General features: G+C 47.6%; 1 protein-coding gene across 1 annotated transcript in view; it reads left to right on the forward strand.

Annotated features, from left to right (window-relative positions):
• The window catches only part of FCHSD2 (FCH and double SH3 domains 2), a 212883-nt gene that overhangs the window by 168288 nt on the left and 20741 nt on the right, over nucleotides 1–23854 (forward strand). Inside the window, exons 10-12 of the mRNA XM_058185398.1 lie at nucleotides 2992–3108; nucleotides 5121–5225; nucleotides 21064–21225. Coding sequence (XP_058041381.1) covers nucleotides 2992–3108; nucleotides 5121–5225; nucleotides 21064–21225 — 384 coding nt within the window. The remainder of the gene's footprint in view (nucleotides 1–2991; nucleotides 3109–5120; nucleotides 5226–21063; nucleotides 21226–23854) is intronic.

Raw genomic sequence — 23854 nt, forward strand, 5'->3', positions numbered from 1 at the left:
CTGTTTCTGGTGCTCCCCGCACTCACACACGCGCTCCCGTTTCGGCCCTCAGTGCCGAAAAGGTTCGCCAACACTGGCGTAGGGTCTCCTACTTTAGCAGGGGGGCTGGACTAGAGGACCTCCGAGGTCCCTTCCAACTCTGTGATTCTGTTTTGAGGAGGAAGGAACTAATGCTCAAGCAAGGGGGTTGGACTAGAAGATCTCCAAGGTCCCTTCCAACTCTGTTATTCTTTTAAATCAAGCCATCTCATCCAGGTCAAGAAGTTAGCCCATGCAGATGATTTTAGAAATAAAGACATCTTTGGCTTTTAGACGCAACTACCATGTTTCTGCGCACAGGGAATTCCTGCAAATCGCCAGTTTATTATCACGATAATAATTTTGTTTTGCTGGCTTTTTGAAATAGCCGCACCTTTGCCATTTTAGTAGAGGTAGTCCTCGACTTACAACCGTTCGTTTAGCGACCATTCAAGGTTACAACGGCCTTGGAAAAAAAGGGACTTGTGATCCCTCTTCACACTTAACGACCGTTGTACCATCCCCATGGTCCCACGATCAAAATTCGGACACAGCTGACTCATAAATACGACGCTTGCCGTGTCCCTGGGGTCACGTGATCCCCTTTTGCGACCTTCTGACCAGCCAGGTTCCCTTAAACCCCCGGGCGGCTAACTTATCAACTGCACCGATTCGCTTAACAACGGTGGCAGGAATGGTCGTCAAACAGGACAAAAGTCGCTTGAGCAAATACCTCGCGTAACACTGGAAAATGTTTTGGGCTCCTTTGCGGTCGTAAGTCGAGGACTACCTAGTAGATGCTTTAAAGCAATATGGCGCCCAACTTTGGCCACTTTTAAGAGCTGCGGACTTCAACTCCCAGAATTCCCCGGGTGGGGAGTGGGCTGTCCGCAGCTCTTAAAGGGGCCACGGTTTGGAGACTCCTCCTGCTCTTCCCGTGAAGAATTCGGCCAGGTTTCGAGACCGGGTTTTAGGTGTGAGATGTTCCTCTTTCGTTTTAGGACATATTTCATACCTGCCTGTGCAAGATAGTTTGTTGGCACAAAGAAGACAGAAGCCAAAAATTATTAAGACAGGAGGTTCGAATTTTCTACTTCCTTTGTGCTGCGAGAACTCGCTGTCTGAATTTCCCAGCACCTGCTGCTCCTGCTGTGTGGCTTTCTCTCTGCCCTTGGTTGTTCCACAATTATTATTATCATCATCATCATCATTATTATTATTATTATTATTATTATTATTATTATTATTATTATTATTATTATTATTTGGGGGAGATACTCAGGAATTTGGGTTGGAATGCTGCTCTCCCTCCCTCCCTCGTCCCTTTCACACGTTCCCTTCCTTTCGATAAGGAATCACGTGCCAAAGATAACGGTTGTCGCATCTCCTTTCTCGATGGGCGAGTTCGGGATGTGAGAACCAAGCTGTCCCTAGCTGCACACCGAGACTCCATTGCATGTGCTTGACGGGTGGGGAGTGGGTGGGTGGGGTAGGGTGGGTGGGTCTAAAACCCCCACTTTTTTCTTGGGGGTATAAATGCATGGACCGGGTTGGTAAGTACGTCGGGATTTCCGCACAAACCCTTTGGTGTTGTTTCCCGATCTGTTGCGACTTTGGGGCACACGCCACCCTGCGGAAGGGAAGAGATTGGATCTCTCGAGCGTTAAGGCTGCCCAGATGATCTTTCTCGCCTGTGGCCAGAAAGGATCCCTTCTGCGGCTTCTAAAATGACTCGTTAATGTGTCACAGATCTCTCAGTTGGATTGAAAGAAACCCAATTTTAATCTTGCAAGTCCTTCCCTCTCCTCTCCTCTCCTCCCTTCTCTCCTCTCCTCTTCTTTCCTCCCTCCCTCCCTTTTTCTTTCTTTCTTTCTCCCTCTCTATCTTCCTTCCTCCGTCTTTCCTTCCTTCCTTCCCTTTCTTTTTCTTTCTCTCTCTCTCCCTCTCTTTCTGTGTCTATCTCTTCTTTCTTTTTTCTCATTTTCATTCTTTCTTTTCCTTCCCTCCATCCCTCCTGTGACCTTTCCTTCCTTCCTTCCTCCCCTCCTCCCCTCCTCTCCTGTTTCTCCGTCCCTGCCCTTTTCTTTCTCTCTCCCTCTCTTTCTTTCCTTCCTTCCTTCCTTCTTTCTTTCCTTTTCTTTGTTTCTCTCTCTCTCTCTTTCTTTCTGTGTCTCTCTCTTCTTTCTTTCTTTCTCATTTTCATTCTTTCTTTTCCTTCCCTCCATCCCTCCCATGGCCTTTCCTTCCTTCCTTCCTCCCCTCCTCTCCTGTTTCTCCCTCCCTGCCCCTTTCTTTCTCTCCCTCTCTTTCTTTCTTTCTTTTTTCTTTCTTTCTTTCTTTCCTTCCTTCCTTCCTTCCTTCCTTCTTTTTTTCTTTCCTTTTCTTTGTTTCTCTCTCTCTCTCTTTCTTTCTGTGTCTCTCTCTTCTTTCTTTCTTTCTCATTTTCATTCTTTCTTTTCCTTCCCTCGATCCCTCCCATGGCCTTTCCTTCCTTCCTCTCCTCCCCTCCTCTCCTGTTTCTCCCTTCCTGCCCTTTTCTTTCTCTCTCCATGTCCTTTCCTTCTTTTCTTTCTCTTCCTTCCTTCCTCTTTCTTTCTTTCTTTCTTTCTTTCTTTCTTTCTCCCTTTCTCTCTCTCCCTCTCTCTCTCTCTCTCTCTCTTTCCCTCCCTCCCTTTCTCCCTCCCTGTTGTTTTCCCAAAAAAAGGACAAACTGTTCAGTTTTCCATTCCCCTCCTCCTTTTCCAGCCACCAAGGTCGTGAACAAACAAGGCTTTTCCTGTGTTTGACATTGTCTTGTTATTCGGAACTGCAGATAGCAAGAAACTGGGAAAAGCTTTTGTTTAGAGGGCCGGAAAATAATAATAATATTAATATAAAAAAAAAGAAATCAGGCGATTCTGGAAAGAGCAGAGGGATTTTGTCCAAGAAATCCACCCCTTCACGCTCTTCCTGTTTTCCGTGTCTGTATTTCAGAGTCGGCAACTGGAATCTGAGACGGGGACGACCGAAGAGCACAGCTTGAACAAGGAAGCCAGAAAGTGGGCGACTCGCGTCGCCCGGGAGCACAAGAACATCGTCCACAGCCAGCGGGTAAGTCGGTGCAGGCAGGGGATGCTGGGATTGGAAGTCCAGCTTCTATGCAAGGCATCAGGCTGAAGACTGACAAGGAAGTGAAAGAGTTTGCCTCGAAGAGACTCGCAATCAAACCCTGATTAGCCAAGAAAACTCAGATGACTTTGGTCCCTACCTTCCTACCTTCTCTCCTCTTCTTCCTTCCTTTCTTCTTCCTTCCTTCCATTTCTCTCCTCTCTTCTTCCTTCCTTCCTCACACTCTTCCTTTTTTCTTTCTTCCTTCCTTCCCTTCCTTTCTTCTCCTCTCCTCACTTCCTTTCTTCCCCCACCTCTCTTCTCCACACTCTCTTCCCTTCTTCCTTCCCTTCCTCTCTCCTTCCTTCCTTCCTTTTCCACACTCTTACTTTTTTCCTTCTCCACACTTTTTCTTCCTTCCTTCCTTCCTTTCTTCTCCTCTCTCTCTCTCTCTCTCCTCCCTCCTTTCTCCCTCCTGTTGTTTTCCCAAAAAAAGGACAAACTGTTCAGTTTTCCATTCCCCTCCTCCTTTTCCAGCCACCAAGGTCGTGAACAAACAAGGCTTTTCCTGTGTTTGACATTGTCTTGTTATTCGGAACTGCAGATAGCAAGAAACTGGGAAAAGCTTTTGTTTAGAGGGCCGGAAAATAATAATAATATTAATTTTTAAAAAAAGAAATCAGGCGATTCTGGAAAGAGCAGAGGGATTTTGTCCAAGAAATCCACCCCTTCACGCTCTTCCTGTTTTCCGTGTCTGTATTTCAGAGTCGGCAACTGGAATCTGAGACGGGGACGACCGAAGAGCACAGCTTGAACAAGGAAGCCAGAAAGTGGGCGACTCGCGTCGCCCGGGAGCACAAGAACATCGTCCACAGCCAGCGGGTAAGTCGGTGCAGGCAGGGGATGCTGGGATTGGAAGTCCAGCTTCTATGCAAGGCATCAGGCTGAAGACTGACAAGGAAGTGAAAGAGTTTGCCTCGAAGAGACTCGCAATCAAACCCTGATTAGCCAAGAAAACTCAGATGACTTTGGTCCCTACCTTCCTTCCTTCTCCTCTCCTCTTCTTCCTTCCTTTCTTCTTCCTTCCTTCCTTCCATTTCTCTCCTCTCTTCTTCCTTCCTTCCTCACACTCTTCCTTTTTTCTTTCTTCCTTCCTTCCCTTCCTTTCTTCTCCTCTCCTCACTTCCTTTCTTCCCCCACCTCTCTTCTCCACACTCTCTTCCCTTCTTCCTTCCCTTCCTCTCTCCTTCCTTCCTTCCTTTTCCACACTCTTACTTTTTTCCTTCTCCACACTTTTCTTCCTTCCTTCCTTCCTTTCTTCTCCTCTCCTCTTCTTCCTTCCTTCCTTCTCCACACTCTTCCCCTTCCTTCTCCACACTCTTCCTTCCTTCCTTACACTCTTCCTTTCTTCTTCCTTCCTCTCCTCTCCTCTCTTCCTTTCTTCCCCCCTCCCTTCCCCTTCCTCTCTTCTCCACACTCTCTTCCCTTCTTCCTTCCCTTCCTCTCTCCTTCCTTCCTTCTCCACACTCTTCCTTTCTTCTTCGTTCCTTCCCTTTCTCTCCTCTCCTCTCTTCCTTCCTTCCTTCTTTTCCTGTCTCCTTCCTTCCTTCTCCACATTCTTTCTTTCTTCTTCCCTTCTTTTCTCCACTCCCCTCCCCTCCCCTCCCTTCCCTTCCTCTCTTCTCCACAATCTCTTCCCTCCTTCCCTCCCTCCCTCCCTTCCTTCCTAGACCGAGGAGACCCAAGTTACAATCCCCTTCCAGCCATTGGAGGTCCTTGGAAAATTCTAGGCCTGCCCCCCCCTCCTTTCTCTCAGCCCAGCCCCCCATTCCCTGGCTTCTTGCGCTCTTGTGGGGGGTGGTGGGGGGAGGAAGTCCCAAAGACCAGCACGTATCTCGAACTCCTAGAGTTCGAAAAAGGAACGCCAGCTTAAGAAGCGAACGATCCATTTTCGAATCTCTTCGGATTTCCTCTCTTGAAATGCTAAATGTTTTTCTGCTCCCTTTTTTCGGCAGACCCTGGACGAGCTGGAGTGCCACGGGCCGGTGGCCACCGAACAGAACCGAGTGGAGCTGGAGCAGAAGATCGACGAAACCAGGGAGAACATTCGCAAAGCCGAGGTAAGAACTGGCTTCTGGGTGCCACTGTTGATCGGTTGGTTAGACCAGGGGGTCTCCAACCTTGGTCCCTTTAAGACTTGTGGACTTCAACGCCCAGAAGACCTCCTTCATTCCTGAAGAATCCTGGGAGTTGACCTCCACAAGTCCTAAGGTTGCCAAGAGCAGGGGTCTTCAACCTTGGTCCCTTTAAGACTTGTGGACTTCAACTCCCAGAGTCCCTCAGCCAGCAAAGCTGGCTGAGGAGCTCTGGGAGTTGAAGTCCACAAGTCTTAAAGGGACCGAGGTTGGAGACCCCTGGGTTAGACCCTCAATGCAATTTTACAGCAGGGACTTTTCCCTTTTTCTTCCTTTGCGTTCCCACTTTTTCCCCCTCCCTCTCATTTTGCTTTGTACTTTTATATTTTGGTAAACTTAAAATAAACAACGTGGAACCTAAAAAAAAAAAAAGAGAAAAAAATCTTCAGCAGGACCCCACCTCCCTTTGGGCTGCATCCTTGACGTTTCTGGCTGTGGTTGTTGTGGTTGTTTTAAATGACACACAAGCTCTTAATTTTTTGCATTCCTTTCCTCCTGCTTTAAACGGGTAAGGATTTATGGCAGCGGTTTCTCAACTTTCCTGGCCGGCAGGATTCTGGGAGTTGAAGTCTCACCCATCTGAACCAGTCGCCAAGGTGGAGAAGCGGTAGATTGATTGTCAAGGTTTCTTTCTTCCTTCTGGGAGAAGGAACAGCAAGACAGCGAGAAATAGAATTTGGCTGACTCTCCGGGGAGTGGAAAACACAATTTCTCAGATAAAATGTGTGATCTGCAAAGGTTCCCTGGGAGACTATTTATAGGGAACTGAGATATCACGTTTGTGACAAGCCAACAGTTTTTCTCTCTCTCCTCCCTCCTCCCTCTCTCTTTCTTCTCGTTTTCTTGCTTTCTCACTCCTCTCTCTTTTTCACTTCTCTTTCTCTCTCGTTCTCTCTTTCTCGCTCTCACTTTCTCTCCTTTTTCCCTTCTCTCTCTCTCTCTCATTTTCCTCTCACTTTCTCTCTCCTCTCATTCTCTCTTTCTTTCTCTTTCTCTTTCTCCCTTCTCTCTCTCTCTCTGTTTTTCTCTTCTCTCTTTCTCTCCTCTCATTCTTCCTTCTCTCTTCTCTTTCTCTCCTTCTCTCTCCTCTCATTCTCTTTCTCTCTCTCTCTCTCTCTGTCTTTTCTCTCTTCTCTCTTTCTCTCCTCTCATTCTTCCTTCTCTCTTCTCTTCTCTCCTTCTCTCTCTCTCATTCTCTCTTCTCTCTCTCTCTCTCTCTCTGTGTCTTTTCTCTCTTCTCTCTCTCCTCTCATTCTTTCTTCTCTCTTCTCTTCTTCTTTCCCTTTCTCTCCTCTCATTCTCTTTCTCTCTCCTCTCTTTTTTCCTTTTTCTCACTTCTCTCTCTCTTTCCCTTCCTCTTTCTCTCTCTTTTGCTTTCATTCTCTTGTCTCCCTCTTTTCCTTTCTCTTTTTTCCTCCCTTCTCTCTCTCTCTCTGTCTCTCTTCCTCCCTCCCTCTCTCCCCAAGCATTTCCTGGATCACATTCTCTTTTTTGAGAATTGTGCCAGGGTCTCTGACTCCCATCTACTCCCAACAAAATGTAGGTATTTAAGGCTACATTTGGCTGCCACCTATAGCTGCCAGTTGCATTTTACATGCCAGGTGTGCGGCTTGAGCTTTTACGTATGGAAGGATGATCGCAGAAGTGCAAGGAAGGCCACCATACAGTTCTTGTAGGTAGATTAACAGCTGTGTCACAGCAGTGGGTTTCACTTATCTTCGAAACCGTGAGCACTCGCACGGCGCTTCTGTGCATGCACAGAACCAGGACTGAAACGCTCCCGGTTCGGACCGGATCAGCTGATCTGGTAGCAATGGTGGCAGTTGGTTCGGAGAACCGTTAGCAAAAATCCATTTCCTGCTTTTGAGCGAATAGAATAGAATAGAATAGAATAGAATTTTTATTGGCCAAGTGTGATTGGACACACAAGGAATTTGTCTTGGTGCATATGCTCTCAGTGTACATAAAAGAAAAGATACCTTCATCAAGGTACAACATTTACAACACAATTGATGATCAATATATCAATATAAATCATAAGGATTGCCAGCAACAAGTTATAGTCATACAGTCATAAATGGAAAGAGATTGGTGATGGGAACGATGAGAAGATTAATATTAGTGCAGATTCAGTAAATAGTCTGACAGTGTTGATGGAATTATTTGTTTAGCAGAGTGATGGCCTTCGGGAAAAAACTGTTCTTGTGTCTAGTTGTTCCGGTGTGCAGTGCTCTATAGCGTCGTTTTGAGGGTAGGAGTTGAAACAGTTTATGTCCAGGATGCGAGGGGTCTGTAAATATTTTCACGGCCCTCTTCTTGATTCGTGCAGTATACAGGTCCTCAATGGAAGGCAGGTTGGTAGCAATTATTTTTTCTGCAGTTCTAATGATCCTCTGAAGTCTGTGTTTTTCTTGTTAGGTTGCAGAACCAAACCAGACAGTTATAGAGGTGCAAATGACAGACTCAATAATTCCTCTATAGAACTGAATCAGCAGCTCCTTGGGCAGTTTGAGCTTACTGAGTTGGCAGCACAACTGATTGTCAGAAATACCAGTTCATCCGAACCGGTAGCATTTTTTTTTTACTACCAGTTTGGGCGAACCGGTAGCATTTACTACTACCGGTTCTGGCGAACCGATCCGAACCGGTAGCATTTCACCCCTGCAACCGAGTAGTGTCAGTATGATTGAAAACACAATTGAGGGACCAACTGGTAGGAACAAATAAGGCGTACCTTTAAAGGCACGTCGCTATTAATGCTGTCTTCCCATGCAGGTTTTTCCGCAGTGGTGGCGCACGTAAGCGGAAAATAGCTTTTGCTCCCTTTAAAAATAAAAATGCTTTGAGTGTAAAATCCCCCTTCCAGATTTATTGGACTAAAATACCCGTATTTCTTCAGCATTTATTATAGCTTGGCTGGGGCTCATAGGAGGTGTAATCAGACCTCCTGCAGAGGTCTGTTGCAAATTGGGAAAGACCGGTGGATGGATGAACGTGTCACTTTTAGGGTAGCGCTCAGCTCATCCATATTTGCACCCAGTCCCATCCGCAATTGGTCCTCTGTTGGGTTTTTGGTTTTTTTTCTCTCCCTCCTTAAGCTTTGTGAGCTGGTTGTGGCACGGATTCCCTCTTACGTGGGCGAGGATCCTATTTATTCTGCCCTCCGTGGAAAAGTGTGCCCCCGTGGGAACGGCCTCCAAGGGGAGATCTCAAGTCACGTATTCCTACGCTTCAGCGATAAGCAATATTGAAAAATCGGCTCTGAGGTTAAAGTCATGTCTGGGCACTTTCCCAAGAAAACTTCCTCTGACCTTTGCTCCTTGGTCCTCCCATGCATTCCCCCTGGGTCTAAAAGTAACCTAGTTTGCGTAGGGCAGTCCTGGGTCCCTGCGTAAAATATGCGCTGACCAAGCGGTGGAATCTTTGTTCCTTGGTTCCAGGGCTCGCTTTTAGAATAGAATAGAATAGAATAGAATAGAATAGAATAGAATAGAATAGAATAGAATAGAATAGAATAGAATAGAATAGAATAGAATAGAATAGAATAGAATTTTTTATTGGCCAAGTGTGATTGGACACACAAGGAATTTGTCTTGGTGCAGATGCTCTCAGTGTACATAAAAGAAAAGATACCTTCATCAAGGTACAACATTTACAACACAATTGATGGTCAATATATCAATATAAATCATAAGGATTGCCAGCAACAAGTTATAATCATACAGTCATAAGTGGAAAGAGATTGGTGATGGGAACGATGAGAAGATTAATAGTAGTGCAGATTCAGTAAATAGTTTGACAGTGTTGAGGGAATTATTTGTTTAGCAGAGCGATGGCCTTCGGGAAAAAACTGTTCTTGTGTCTAGTTGTTCTGGTGTGCAGTGCTCTATAGCGTCGTTTTGAGGGTAGGAGTTGAAACAGTTTATGTCCTGGATGCGAGGGGTCTGTAAATATTTTCACGGCCCTCTTCTTGATTCGTGCAGTATACAGGTCCTCAATGGAAGGCAGGTTGGTAGCAATTATTTTTTATGTTTTATATTTATATTTTTTATATTTTATTATATTTTAGCAGGAAAGCTTCCCATAGAATATGCGAGCAAAATTGTGGAGCCATTTTTGGCATATAAATCCATCTCATCCGTACGTGATTCCAGAACTTAGTCAAAAAAAAATGTTATGATTGTCCTTTGATTTTTCTTGACACCATGGTCGGTGAAATCTTTTGAGTGGGTGGGAGCTGTGCGGTGGTCCTATTCCTGTCTGAAGGTCTGATCCCCGAGAAAGCCATCCAAGGACGTTACGTGACATCCAAAGCAACTCCCTCACCCTGAAAGCCTGGCACTCGGGCACGATCAGCCATCGACCGGCACATAGAGATAAATGACATTTACACCCTGTGTCAAAAGAGGCAGCCGAAAAGCTAAATGAGGACGGTGCCTCCTTGCTAGCAGCCAGCACCCCAGCTAAGCTGTGATTGACACCAAGACCAACCGTCAAGCAGTGAACAATACCCCAATCAAGGAGCTATCAACTCAGAGCAACAGTCAAATAGTAAGCAACAGCCTAAAGAAGGAACGCTCCAGGAGAGTACCACCAACGTTGGCAGAGCAAGGCACTTGTATATAAAACGAGAGCAAACCCCACTCCCTTCTCATCCTGATGATGTTACCTAGTTGGGTAATGAAACATCTGCAAGAAAAGAACCAAACCCAGAGAGTTTTTCTTCCTGCCTACCTGCCTTTGCTATAAAAAGATTGGCTTTCCTGGAGATAGATAGATAGATAGATAGATTTTTTTTTAAAAAGACTTAAGTGCCCAAAGTGGGGATTTTTGGTTTGTTTATTTTTTAAAGTAAAATCTAACATTGCAAGACAAAAAAAAAAAAAACCAGTTTTTTCCGCTTTTATATTCTCATCTATGTTTCCTATGCTCTTCTTCCCTTTCCCTTTTTTTAAATTTTGTCACAACAGTATATACAAACATCAACATAAACAATAATTCATCATGAGAGAAAAAGTATATATAAGTAAAGGTATGCATATAATACTATAATGAAGAGAACAATAGGACAGGAACGGTAGGCACTTTTGTGCTCTTATGCACGCCCCTTATAGTCCTCTTAGGAATGGGGTGAGGTCAATAGTAGACAGTTTTTGGTTGAAGATTTTGGGATTTTGAGTAGAGATTATAGAGTCAGGTAGTGCATTTCCAAGCGTTAATAACTCTGTTACAAAAGTCATATTTTCTGCAATCAAGTTTGAAGTGGTTAACATTAAGTTTGAATCTATTGTTTGCTCTTGTTATACTGCGATTGAAGCTGAAGTAGTCTTTAACAGGAAGGACATTGCAATAGATGATTCTGTGTGTTAAACACAGGTCATGTCGGAGTCGGCGGAGTTCTAAGTTTTCTAATCCCAGGATTTCAAGCCTGGTGGTATAAGGTATTTTGTTGTTTTTGGAGGAGCGAAGAACTCTTCTAATAAAATATTTCTGGACGCGTTCGATAGTATTAATGTCAGAGATGTGGTGTGGGTTCCAGACGGATGAGCAAACCCCACTCCCTTCTAGTCCTGATGATGTTACCTAGTTGGGTAATGAAACATCTGCAAGAAAAGAACCAAACCCAGAGAGCATCAAGGACTCCACAGTTGTTGTTGTTGTCCTCCTCCTCCCCCCTTCTTGTACTGATGATGTTACCTAGTTGGGTCACGAAACGTCTGCAAGAAAAGAACCAAACCCAGAGAGCACAAAGGACTCCACAGTCCTCCTCCTTCTCCTCCTCCTCCCACTTCTAGTACTGATGATGTTACCTAGTTGGATAATGAAACGTCTGCAAGAAAACAACCAGGCTCAGAGAGCATGAAGGACCCCCCAAATCTTCCCCCTCCTCCCCCCATAATCCCAACTCCCTACTAGCAGTGATGTCATCTCCTAGTTGGGTAATGAAATATCTGCAAGAAAATAATTAAGCTCAGAGAGCAGCAAGGACCTCACAGTCCTCCTCCTTTCCACAACCCCTTTCCCTTCTAGCACTGATGATATTATCTAGTTGGGTAATTAAAGGTCTCCAAAGAAAACAACCAAGCTCAGAGAGCAACAAGGACCCCACAATCATTATCCTACCCCTCCTCCTCCTCCTCCTCCTCCGCTCTGCAAACCCATCTCCCTTCTACCACTGATGATGTAACCTAGTTGGGTCACGAAACGTCTGCAAGAAAACCACCAAGCTCAGAGGGCACCAATGACCTTACATTCACCCAGGGCATAAATCACATGTGATTTCGCATGTAATGGGATAATGGCCAAGTCACCTGACCCAAATATTGATCAGGCAGAAGCCCTGCGGGTGAAGTGAGGAGAATCGCAGATCCTTCTAAGGGAACGCCGTTGAGTCCAGGAACAAGAACAAACTCAAAAGTATTTGCGAGGCAGGGAGAGAGAAAATCTGGTCAGCCGGGAGCAGCCGCCGAGAGGCAGCGGGCCCGAGGGAGGCTGTCCCAACGTACTTGCTGATAAAAGTGCCAACGTCCAGCTTCCGAGATCCTTCCGATCAATCTGATCGATGAGAGGTCTGTGAGCATCGATCTGAAATCTTGGCTAAACTAAAGCAGCTGATTTCATCCCCCAAGACAGAGTCTGAGGATCGCTAAGGATGAGCCTTCCTTCGAATTCGCTTTCTCCCAACCAAAGTATCCAAGCTTCGCCATTTCTTGGCCTTCTGGAATGCAACTCCTCCTCCTCGTTCTCTTCCTCCTCCCTGGGAATCCAGGCCACAATCCACCACATTCACCACAGGTCAAAGTTCTCAGACTTCTGTCTAATATCTGAGATTCAGACGCCTATGGAAGAGAATATTTGTAGCACAGGGTTGAACTGTGAGGTCCTCAGTGCTCTCTGGGCTGGGTTGTTTTCTTGAAGACGTTTCATGACCCAACTAGGTAACATCATCAGTGCTAGAAGGGAGACGAGGAGGAGGAGGAGGATTGTGGGGTCCTTGTTGCTCTCTGAGCTGGGTTGTTTTCTTGAAGATGTTTCATTACCAAACTCATCAGTGCTAGAAGGGAGGAGGAGGGGAATGACTGTGTGGTCTTTGGTGCTCTCTGAGCTGGGTTGTTTTCTTGAAGACGTTTCATGACCTAACTAGGTAACATCATCAGTGCTAGAAGAAAGTGGGATTTGCAGGGAAAAGGAGGAGGAGGACAACAACTGTGGAGTCCTTGGTGCTCTCTGAGCTGGGTTGTTTTCTTGCAGACGTTTCATGACCCAACTAGGGAACATCATTAGTGCTAGAAGAGAGGAGGAGGAGGAAAAGGAGGAGGAGGAGGAAGTAGAGGAGGAGGAGGGGGCTGCGGGATCCTTGGTGCTCTCTGAGCTGGGTTGTTTTCTTGCAGACGTTTCATGACCCAAGTAGGGAACATCATCAATTCTAGAAGGGAGAGGGGTTTGCTTTCTCTTTATATACAAGCTGGTTGACTTTGGGCCAATCACGAGGAGACATTGAGTTCTAGTCCCGCCTTAGCCACGAAAGTTGGCGGGTTGACTTTGGGCCAATCCCAGGGAGACGGGGAGTTCTAGTCCCGCCTTAGGCATGAAAGCCAACTGGGTGGTTTAGGGCCAGTCCCTCTCTCACAGCCTAGGCCACCTCGCAGGGTTGTTGTGGGGGGCGGGGAGTGAAAGAGAAAGAAGGAGTATTAGGTATGTTTGCAGCATTGAATTATTCATAAGAAAGAGTAAATGCAAAATAAAAATCAAACTCTTTCTCTCCCTCCCTCTCTTTCTCTCCCTTTCTCCCTCCTTCCCTCCCTCCCTCTCTTTCCCTCCCTCCCTCCCTCTTTCTCTCCCTCCCTCTCTTTCTCTCCCTTCTTCCTCCTCCTCTCTTCCTCCCTCCCTCTTTCCTCTCTCTTCTCTCTCTCTCTCTTCTCTTCTCTCCTTCTTCCCTCCTCTCCCTCTTTCTCCTCCTCTCTTCTCTCCCTTTCTCTCCCTCTCCTCTCTCCTCTCTCTCCCTCTTTCTCTCCCTCTTTCTCCCTCCTCTTCTCTCCTCCCTCTTTCTCTCCCTCCTCTCTTCTCTCCCTTTCTCCCTCCCTCTTTCTCTCTCCCTCCTCGATTTCTCTCCCTCTTTCTCTTTCTCTCCCTCCCTTTCTTTCTGTCCCTCTTTCTCTCCCTTTCTCCCTCCCTCCCTCTTTCTCTCCCTCCCTCTCTTTCTCTCTCTCTTTCTCTCCCTCCCTCTCTTTCTCTCCCTTCTTCCCTCCCTCCCTCTTTCTCTCTCTCCCTCTTTTTCTCTCCCTCTTTCTCTTTCTCTCCCTCTTTCTCTTTCTCTCCCTCCCTTTCTTTCTGTCCCTCTTTCTCTCCCTCCCTCTCTTTCTCTCCCTTTCTCCCTCCCTCTTTCTCTCCCTCCCTCGATTTCTCTCCCTCTTTCTCTTTCTCTCCCTCCCTTTCTTTCTCTCCCTCTTTCCTTTCTCTCCCTCCCTCTCTTTCTCTCCCTTCTTCCCTCCTCCTCTCTTCCTCCCTCCCTCCCTCTTTCTCTCCTCCTCTCTTCTCTCCCTTCTTCCTCCCTCCCTCTTTCTCTCTCTTCTCTTCTCTCTCCTCTTTCTCTTCTCTCCTCCCTCTTTCTCTCCTTTCTCCCTCCCTCTTTCTCTCCTCCTCTCTTCTCTCCCTTTCTCCCTCCCTCTTTCTCTCCCTCCCTCTCTTTCTGTCCCTCTTTCTCTCCCTCCCTCTCTTTCTCTCTCTCTTTCTCTCTCCTCTCTTCTCTCCTTCTTCCTCCCTCTCCTCTTTCTCTCTCCCTCTTTCTCTCCTCTTTCTCTTCTCTCCCTCTTTCTCTTCTCTCCTCCTTTCTTTCTGTCCCTCTTTCTCTCCCTCCTCTCTTCTCTCCTTTCTCCTCCTCTTTCTCTCCCTCCTCTTTCTCCTCTTTCCTTTCTCTCCTCCCTCTCTTCTCTCTCCCTTTCTCTCCTCCTCTCTTCTCTCCTTCTTCCCTCCTCCCTCGATTTCTCTCCTCTTTCTCTTCTCTCCTCCTTTCTTTCTGTCCCTCTTTCCTTTCTCTCCTCCTCTCTTCTCTCCTTCTTCCTCCCTCCCTCTTTCTCTCCCTCTTTCTTTCTCTCCTCCCTTTCTTTCTGTCCTCTTTCTCTCCCTCCTCTCTCCCTCTTTCCTTTCTCTCCTCCCTCTCTCTTCTCTCTCCTTTCTCTCCTCTCTCTTCTCTCCTTCTTCCTCCCTCCTCGATTTCTCTCCTCTTTCTCTTCTCTCCCTCCTTTCTTTCTGTCCTCTTTCCTTTCTCTCCCTCTTTCTCTCCTCTTTCCTTTCTCTCCTCTCTTCTCTCTCTTCTCTCCTCCTCTCTTTCTCTCCCTTCTTCCCTCCCTCCCTCTCTTTCCCTCCCTCCCTCCCTCTTTCTCTCCCTCCCTCTCTTTCTCTCCCTTCTTCCCTCCCTCCCTCTTTCTCTCTCTTCCTCTTTTTCTCTCCCTCTTTCTCTTTCTCCTCCTCTCTTCTCTCCTTTCTCCTCCTCTTTCTCTCCCTCCTCTTTCTCTCCTCTTTCTCTTCTCTCCCTCCTTTCTTTCTCTCCTTCTTCCTCCCTCCCTCTCTTCTCTCCCTCTTTCCTTTCTCTCCTCCTCTCTTCTCTCTCTCCTCTCCTCTCTTCTCTCCTTCTTTCTCTCTTCTCTCTCTCTCCCTCTTTCCTCTCTCCTCTTCTCTCTCTTTCTTTCTCTCTCTCTCTCTTCTTTCTCTTTCTTTCCTCTCTCTCTTCTCTCTTCTCTCTCCTTTCTTTCCTCTCCTCTTCTCTCTCCTCTTTCTCTCTTTCCTTTCTCTCTTCCTCTCTCTCCTCTCTTCTCTCTCTTTCTCTCTTTCTCTCTCTTTCCTTTCTCTCCTCTGTCTCTCTCTTTCTCTCTTCTCTTTCCTTTCTTTCCTCTCTTCTCTCTCTTTCTTTCTCTTTCTCTCTTTCCTTTCTCTCCTCTCTCTCTCTCTTCTCTCCTTTCTTTCTCTCTCTTCTCTCTTTCTCTTTCTCTCTCTTTCTCTCCCTCCTCTCTTTCTCTCCCTTCTTCCTCTCCTCTTTCCCTCTTTCTCTCCTCTCTTTCCTCCCTCTTTCTTTCTCTCCCTCTTTCTCTCCCTCTTTCTCTCCTCCTTTCTTTCTCTCCCTTTCTCCCTCCCTCTTTCTCTCCTCTCCTCTTTTCTCCCTCTCTTTCTCTCCCTCCTTTCTTTCTCTCCCTCTTTCCTTTCTCCTCCTCCTCTCTTTCTCTCACTTTCTCTCCTCCTCTGCTCTCTCTCCCTCCCTCCTGCTCTCTTTCTCCTCCTCCTCTCTCCTCTCCCTCCCTCTTTCTCTCCCTCCCTCGATTTCTCTCCCTCTTTCTCTTTCTCTCCCTCCCTTTCTTTCTCTCCCTCTTTCCTTTCTCTCCCTCCTCTCTCTCTCCCTTCTCCCTCCCTCCCTCAGTTTCTCTCCTCTTCTCTCTTTCTCTCCCTCCTTTCTTTCATCCTCTTCCCTCTCCTCTCTTTCTCTCCCTCTTCCTTTCTCTCCCTCCTCTCTTTCTCTCTCTCTCTCCCTCCTCTCTTTCTCTCCTTCTTCCCTCCTCCTCTTTCTCTCCCTCTTTCTCTCTTTCTTCTCTCCTCCTTTCTTTCTGTCTCTTCCTTTCTCCCTCTCTTTCTCTCCCTCTCCTTTCTCTCCCTCCTCTCTTTCTCTCACTTTCTCCTCCTCTCTTCTCTCCTCCTCCCTCCTCCTCTCTCCTCCTCCCTCCTCTTTCTCCTCCTCTCTTTCTCTCCTTCTTCCTCCTCCTCTTTCTCTCTCTTCCTCTTTTTCTCTCCCTCTTTCTCTTTCTCTCCCTCCCTCTCTTTCTCTCCCTTTCTCCCTCCCTCTTTCTCTCCCTCCCTCGATTTCTCTCCCTCTTTCTCTTTCTCTCCCTCCCTTTCTTTCTCTCCCTTCTTCCCTCCCTCCCTCTCTTTCTCTCCCTCTTTCCTTTCTCTCCCTCCCTCTCTTTCTCTCTCACTTTCTCTCCCTCCCTCTCTTTCTCTCCCTTCTTCCCTCCCTCCCTCTTTCTCTCTCTCCCTCTTTTTCTCTCCCTCTTCTCTTCTCCTCTTTCTCTCTCTCCCTCCTTTCTTTCTGTCCTCTTTTCTCCCTCCTCTCTTTCTCTCCCTTTTCTCCTCCTCTTTCTCTCCCTCCCTCGATTTCTCTCCCTCTTTCTTTCTCTCCTCCTTTCTTTCTCTCCTCTTCCTTTCTCTCCTCCCTCTCTTTCTCTCACTTTCTCTCCCTCCCTCTTTCTCTCCTTCTTCCTCCCTCCTTCGATTTCTCCTTCTTCCTCCCTCCTCGATTTCTCTCCCTCTTTCTCTTTCTCTCCCTCCTTTCTTTCTCTCCTTCTTCCCTCCTCCTCTCTTCTCTCCCTTTCTTTCTCCCTCCTCTCTTTCTCTCTCCTCACTTCTCTCCCTCCTCTCTTTCTCTCTTCTTCCTCCTCCTCTTTCTCTCTCTCCCTCTTCTCTCCCTCTTCTCTTCTCTCCCTCTTTTCTCTTTCTCTCCCTCCCTTTCTCCCTCCCTCTTTCTCTCCTCTCCTCTCTTTCTCTCTCTCTTTCTCTCCTCTCTTCCTCCCTTCTTCCTCCTCCCTCTTTCTCTCTCTTCTCCTCCCTCTTTCTCTTTCTCTCCCTCTTTCTCTTTCTCTCTCTTTCTCCCTCTTTCTCTCCTTTCTCCCTCCCTCTTTCTCTCTCCTCTTTCTCTCCCTCTTTCTCTCTCCTCCTTTCTTTCTCTCCCTCTTTCCTTTCTCCCTCTCCTCTCTTTCCTCTCTCCTTTCTCTCCTCCTCTCTTTCTCCCTTCTTCCTCTCCTCTCTTTCTCTCCCTCTTTCTCTTTCTCCCTCTTTCTTTCCTCCCTCTTTCCTTTCTCTCCTCCTCTCTTTCTCCCTTCTTCTCCTCCCTCTTTCTCTCCTCTTTCTCTTTCTCTCCTCTCTCTCCTTTCTTTCCTCTCCTCCTCTCTCTCCCTCTTTCCTTTCTCTCCTCCTCTCTTTCTCTCTCCTTTCTCTCCTCCTCTCTTTCTCTCCCTTTCTCCTCCTCTTTCTCCTTTCTCTTTCTCCCTCCTTTCTTTCTCTCCTCTTTCCTTTCTCTCCCTCCTCTCTTTCTCTCCTTTCTCCTCCCTCTCTCTCCTTCTTCCTCTCCCTCTTTCTCCTCTTTCTCTTTCTCTCCCTCCCTCTCTCCCTCTTTCTCTCCTCTCTCTCTCCTTTCTCTCCCTCCCTCTCTTTCTCTCTCTCTTTCTCTCCCTCCCTCTCTTTCTCTCCCTTCTTCCCTCCCTCCCTCTTTCTCTCTCTCCCTCTTTTTCTCTCCTTTCTTTCTCTCCTCTTTCTCCCTCCCTCTCTTTCTCTCCCTTTCTTTCTCCTCCTCCTCTCTTTCTCTCTCCCTTTCTCTCCCTCCCTCTTTCTCTCCTTTCTTCCCTCCTCTCTCTCTCCCTCTTTCTCTTTCTCCTCCCTTTCTCTGTCCTCTTTCCTTTCTCTCCTCCTCTCTTTCTCTCCTTCTTCCCTCCTCTCTTCTCTCCTCTCCTCTCTTTCTCCTCTTTCTCTCTTCCCTCTCTCCTCCCTCTCCCTCCTTTCTCTCCTTCTTCTCCTCCTCTCCTCCCTCTTTCTCTCCTCTCTCTTCTCCCTCCCTCTCCCTCCTTTCTCTCCCTCTCCTCCCTCCTCCTCTCCTCTCTTTCTCCTCTCACTTCTCTCCTCCTCTCCTCCCTCTTTCTCCTCTCCTTCTTCTCCCTCTCCTCCCTCTTTCTCTTTCTCTCCTCCTCTCTCTCCTCTCCTTTCTCCTCCTCTTTCTCCTCTCTCCTTCTTCTCCCTCCCTCTCCTCCTCTTTCTCCTCTCCCTTTCTCTCTCCTCTCTCCTCCTCTCCTCCTCCCTCTTTCTCTCCTCTTCTCTCCCTCTTTCTCTCTCTCCCTCTTCTCCTCTCTCCCTCCCTCTCTTCTCCTCTCCTTTCTCTCCTCCCTCTTTCTCTCTCCTCCTCCTTTCTCTCTCCTTTCCTCCTCTCTCCCTCTCCCTCCCTCTTTCTCTCTCCTTCTTTCTCTCCCTCCCTCTCTCTCTCTTTCTCTTTTTCTCTCTCTCCCTCCCTTTCTCTCCTCTTTCTCTCCCTCCTTTCTCTCCTCTCCCTCTTTCCTCCTCTCCTCCTCTCTTTCTCTCCTCCCTCTTCTCTCCTCCTCTTTCTCTCCCTCTCCTCCCTTTCTCTCTCCCTCTCCTCTCTCCTCTCTCCTCCCTTTCTTTCTCTCCCTTCTTCTCTCCTCTCCCTCCCTCTTTCTCTCTCCTCCTCTTTCTCTCCCTCTCCCTCTCCTCCTCTCTCCCTCTCCTCCCTCTCCCTCCCTCTTTCTCCTCTCCCACTTCTTCTCCTCCTCTCCCTCCCTCTTTCTCCTCTCCCACTTCTTCTCCTCCTCTCCTCTTTCTCTCCTCTCTTTCTCTCTCACTTTCTCCTCTCTCTCTCTCTCTCCTCTTCCCTCTCCTTTCTTTCTCTCTCTCTTTCCTTTCTCTCTCCTTTCTCTCTCTCTCTCTCCTCTCTCTTTCTCTCCCTCTCTCTCTCTTTCTCCTCTCTCTCTCTCCCTCTCTTCTCTCTCCTCTCCCTCTTCTTTCTCTCCCTCCTCTCTTTCTCTCTCTCTTTCTTTCTCTCTCCCTCTCTTTCTCTCTCTCCTCTCCCTCCCTCTCTTTCTCTCCCTCTCTTCTCCTCCTCTCTCTCCTCTTTCTCCTCTCCCTTTCTTCTCTCTCTCTCCCTCTCTCCCTCTCTTTCTCTCCTCCCTCTTTCTCTCTCCTCTCTCTCCTCTTTCTCTCTCCTTCTTCCTCTCTCCTCTCTCTCTCTTTCTCTCTCTCTCCCTCCTCTCTTTCTCTCTTCCTCCTCCCTCTCCCTCTTTCTCTCCTCCCTTTCTCTTTCTCTCTCTCTCCTCCTCTTTCTCTCTCTTTCCTCTCCTCTCTCTCTCTCTCTCTCCTCTCTCTCTCCCTCCCTCTCCTTCTCTCTCCTTTCTCTCCTCCTCTCTCTCTCCTCCCTCTCTCTCTCCTCCTCCTCTCTCTTTCTCTCCCTCCCTCCCTCTCTCTCTCCTTCTATCTCTCCCTCCCTCCCTTTCTCCCTCCCTCCCTCTTTTTCTCTCTCTCCCTCCCTCTCTTTCTCCCTCTTCTCTCCCTACCTCTCCTTTCTCTCCTTTCTCCCTCCCTCTCTTTCTCTCCCTCCCTTTCTTTCTGTCTCTCTTTCTCTCCCTCCCTCTCTTTCTCTCTCACTTTCTCTCCCTCCCTCTCTTTCTCTCCCTTCTTCCCTCCCTCCCTCGATTTCTCTCCCTCTTTCTCTTTCTCTCCCTCCCTTTCTTTCTGTCCCTCTTTCCTTTCTCTCCCTCTCTTTCTCTCCCTCTTTCCTTTCTCTCCCTCCTCTTTCTCCTTCTTCCTCCTCCCTCTTTCTCTCCTCTTTCTCTTTCTCTCCTCCTTTCTTTCTGTCCCTCTTTCTCTCCCTCCCTCTCTTTCTCTCCCTCTTTCCTTTCTCTCCCTCCCTCTCTTTCTCTCTCACTTTCTCTCCTCCTCTCTTTCCCTCTTCCCTCCCTCCCTCTTTCTCCTCTCTCTTTCTCTCTCCTTCTTTCTCTCCTCTTTCTCTCCTTCCTCTCTTTCTCTCCCTCCCTCTCCCTCCCTCTCTTTCTCTCTCACTTTCTCTCCCTCCCTCTCTTTCTCTCCTTCTTCCTCCTCCCTCTCCTCCTCTTTCTCTTTCTCCTCCTTTCTTTTTCTCTCCCTTTCTCCCTCCCTCTTTCTCTCCCTCCCTCTCTTTCTGTCCCTCTTTCTCTCCCTCCCTCTCTTTCTCTCTCTCTTTCTCTCCCTCCCTCTCTTTCTCCCTCTCTTTCTCTCCCTCCCTCTCTTTCTCTCCCTCTTTCCTTTCTCTCCCTCCCTCTCTTTCTCTCTCACTTTCTCTCCCTCCCTCTCTTTCTCTCCCTTCTTCCCTCCCTCCCTCGATTTCTCTCCCTCTTTCTCTTTCTCTCCCTCCCTTTCTTTCTGTCCCTCTTTCTCTCCCTCCCTCTCTTTCTCTCCCTCCCCCTCTTTCTCTCTCTCTTTCTCTCCCTTCTCCTCTCACTTCTCCTCCTCTCTTTCTCTCCTTCTTCCCTCCCTCCTCTCTTTCTCTCCCTCTTTCTCTCTCTCCCTCCCTTTCTTTCTCCCTCTTTCTCTCCCACCTCTCTTTCTCTCCCTCTTTCTCTCCTCCTCTCTTTCTCTCTCCTTTCTCTCCTCCCTCTCTTCTCTCCCTCCCTTTCTTTCTGTCTCTCTTTCTTTCTCTCCTCCCTCTCTTTCTGTCCTCTTTCTCTCCTTTCTCCCTCTCCTCCTCTTTCTCTCCTCCCTCTCTTTCTCTCTTTCTCTCCTCCTCTCTCTCTCCTTCTTCCCTCCCTCCTTGATTTCTCTCTCTTTCTCTTTCTCCCTCCCTCTCTTTCTCTCTCACTTTCTCTCCCTCCCTCTCTTTCTCTCCCTCCCTTTCTTTCTGTCTCTCTTTCTCTCCCCCCCTCTCTTTCTCTCCCCTTCTCCCTTCCTCTTTCTCTCCTCTTTCTCTCCTCCCTTTCTTTCTCCCTCTTTCTCTCCTCCTCTCTTCTCTCTCCCTCCTTTCTTTCTGTCTCTCTTTCTCTCCTCCCTCTCTTTCTGTCCTCTTTCTCCCTTTCTCCCTCCTCCTCTTTCTCCTCCTCTCTTTCTCTCTCTCTTTCTCTCCCTCCCTCTCTTTCTTTCCCTCCCTCTCTTTCTCTCTCTCTTTCTCTCCCTCCCTCTCTCTCTTTCCCTCCCTCCCTCCCTCTCTCCCTTCCTCTCTCTCTCTTTCTCTCCCTTTCTGTCATCTTAGATCATAAAGTTGAAGGCCGAAGCTCGCCTCGACCTCCTGAAGCAGATTGGCGTTTCGGTGGACACCTGGCTGAAAAGTGCAATGAACCAAGTGATGGAAGAGCTGGAGAACGAGCGGTGGGCCAACCTCCCGGCCATGGCCAGTAACGGCTCTTCACACTTGGTAAGATTCGGCCTCTCTTCCCAGCCCCTCCGCGGGTCTCCAGAGCACCCGTTTCCATCTCCCTTGCTGGCTCAGAGAAGCAAATATTTGGGTTTGATCAGCCAGGTTGAAACAGTATTTTCAGAGCCCGCCTCGTATATCTACGATTGCATTGTTTGAATCGTTCTTTTTTTTTTTTTTAAGGGCTGGGCCGAACCAATGGTCCTTGATTTATGACCAGTCACTTAGTGACCGTTTGAAGTTATAACGGACTCCAGAAAAGGGCCTTGATGGCCACTTTCTCACCACCACCCCGTGGTCATGTGACTATATTTTGGGAACTCATCAATTAGGCCTCCTGCCCCAAACCCCACTCTCTTCTAGCACCGATGTTGTTACCTGGTTAGGTAATAAAACGCCTGCGAGAAAACAACCAAGCTCAGAGAGCACCAAGGAGCCCACAGTTCTCCTCTTCCTCCTCTTTTCCCCCTCCTCTTTTTCCTCCTCCTCCTCTCCCTCTTCTTCCTCCTCCTCCTCCTTTTCCAACCCCACTCCGTCTCAGCACTGCTGATGTTACCTAGTTGGGTAATGAAACATCTGCAAGAAAACAAGCAAGCTCAGAAAATACCAAGGATCCCACGGGTATTGTTGTCCTCCCCCTCCTCTATCTCCTCCTCCCATTGTTTTTTTTCCTCCTCCCCTCTCCTGTCTAGCACTGACAATGTTACCTAGCTGGGTCATGAAAGGTCTACAAGAAAACCAGCAACCTCAAGAGAGCACCTAGGGCCCCTCTTAGTCCTCCTCTTCCTCCACCTTCTCCTCCTGCCCCCCCCCATTGTCTTTCTCCTCCTCCCCCCTTCCTGTCTTAACACCGATGACGTTCCCTAGCTGGGTCGTGAAACGTCTCCAAGAAAAACCCCAGGCTCAGAGAGCAACCAAGCCCCGTCTCCCCCCACCCCAGTTCCACCCTGAGGTAGAGAGATTATTCTCTTCTATTGGAAGTTACAATCGGGGAGTGTCATTTTCGATCTGGTGGGATTCCATCGGAGGGATCCCTTGGCCACCGAAGTCCAAATGCGCGGTTCGGACAGTGACCTCCATGCGAATGGGGAGGAAGACGAAGCACGGAGAGTTTGCCCGAAACCCGAGCGTGGCATCTCTTGGTCTTTTTTTTTTTTATTTATTTATTTGCATTTATATCCCGCCCTTCTCCGAAGACTCAGGGCGGCTTACACTATGTTAGCAATAGTCTTCATCCTATTTGTATATTTATATACAAAGTCAACTTATTGCCCCCCCAACAATCCGAGGAAAGTTGGCCTTAAGGGCCCTTTGTGCCAAGGTGCCAGCAGAGAGAATTGCACTCACTCTCCCCTTCCCTCCCCTTCTTCCTTTTGGCTCCCTGCCTCAGTTTCTTTTTTTTTGTGAAACCTGGACTTTTCCCAACGTTCCTCCTCGGCCTGAATTCCTAATGAAGTTGGGCAGGCGCAGGGATGGGAGAGGATTAAAAACTTCCCGTTTTTCTTCCTGCCTACCAGCCTTTGCTATAAAAAGATTGGCTTTCCTGGAGATAGATAGATAGATAGATAGATAGATAGATAGATAGATAGATAGATAGATAGATAGATAGATAGATAGATAGATAGATAGATATGGAATGGATGGATGGATGGATGGATGGATGGATAGAGAGAGATGATAGACAGATAGATAGGATAGACAGACAGACAGACGATAGATAGATAGATAGATAGATAGATAGATAGATAGATAGGTCTTTGGTTGTTCGGGTTTTCTCCCGTGTAAAATTGGAAGTGTCTTGGCGACATTTCGACGAAGTCTCATTCGTCATCTTCAGGCTGGTGTTATCAGCTTCGTGCTTCTAGGAGCAATGTGTGATCGCAGCTCATTGAGATCATTGCAGTGATCATCAGATCATTGCTCCCAGAAGCACGAAGCTGAAGCCTGAAGATGATGAATGAGACTTCGTCGAAACGTCGCCAAGACACTTCCAATTTTACATGGGAGAAAACCCGAATAACCAAAGACCTACATACAGACACCCGCGAAAACCTCAGAAAACATATATATATATGTGTGTGTGTGACTTAAGAGCCCAAAGTGGGGATTTTTGGTTTGTTTGTTTTTTAAAGTAAAATCTAACATTGCAAGACAAAAAAAAAAACACACCCCGTTTTTTGTTTTTTGTTTTTTTGCTTTTATATTCTCGTCTGCGTTTCCTGTGCTCTTCCCTTTCCCTTTTCTTGGCCATTCTCAGTGTGTTGCCCCGTTTAATTTTAAAATGCAGGAAGTCCTCGGCTTACAAAACGTCCCTTAGTGACCGTTCAAAATTTCAACCGCACTGAAGAAAAGTGACCATTTTTCACACTTAACGACCGTTGCGAGCCTTCCCCAAGGGGGTCATGTGATCAAAATTTGGACACTTAGCAATCGACTCGTATTTACGACGGTCACAGTGTCCCGGGGCGGGAGGGGTGGTGGTTTGTCACATGATCTCCTTTTGCAATCTTCTGACAAACAAAGTGAAGGGGGAAGCCAGATTCACTCAACAACCGTGTCGCTAATTGAACAACGGCAGTCATTCACTTAACAACGGTGGCAAGAAAGGTGATAAAATGGGGTGAAGCTC

The sequence above is a fragment of the Ahaetulla prasina genome, chromosome 5 (genome assembly GCF_028640845.1).
Source record: "Ahaetulla prasina isolate Xishuangbanna chromosome 5, ASM2864084v1, whole genome shotgun sequence".
NCBI classification, from domain to species: domain Eukaryota; kingdom Metazoa; phylum Chordata; class Lepidosauria; order Squamata; family Colubridae; genus Ahaetulla; species Ahaetulla prasina.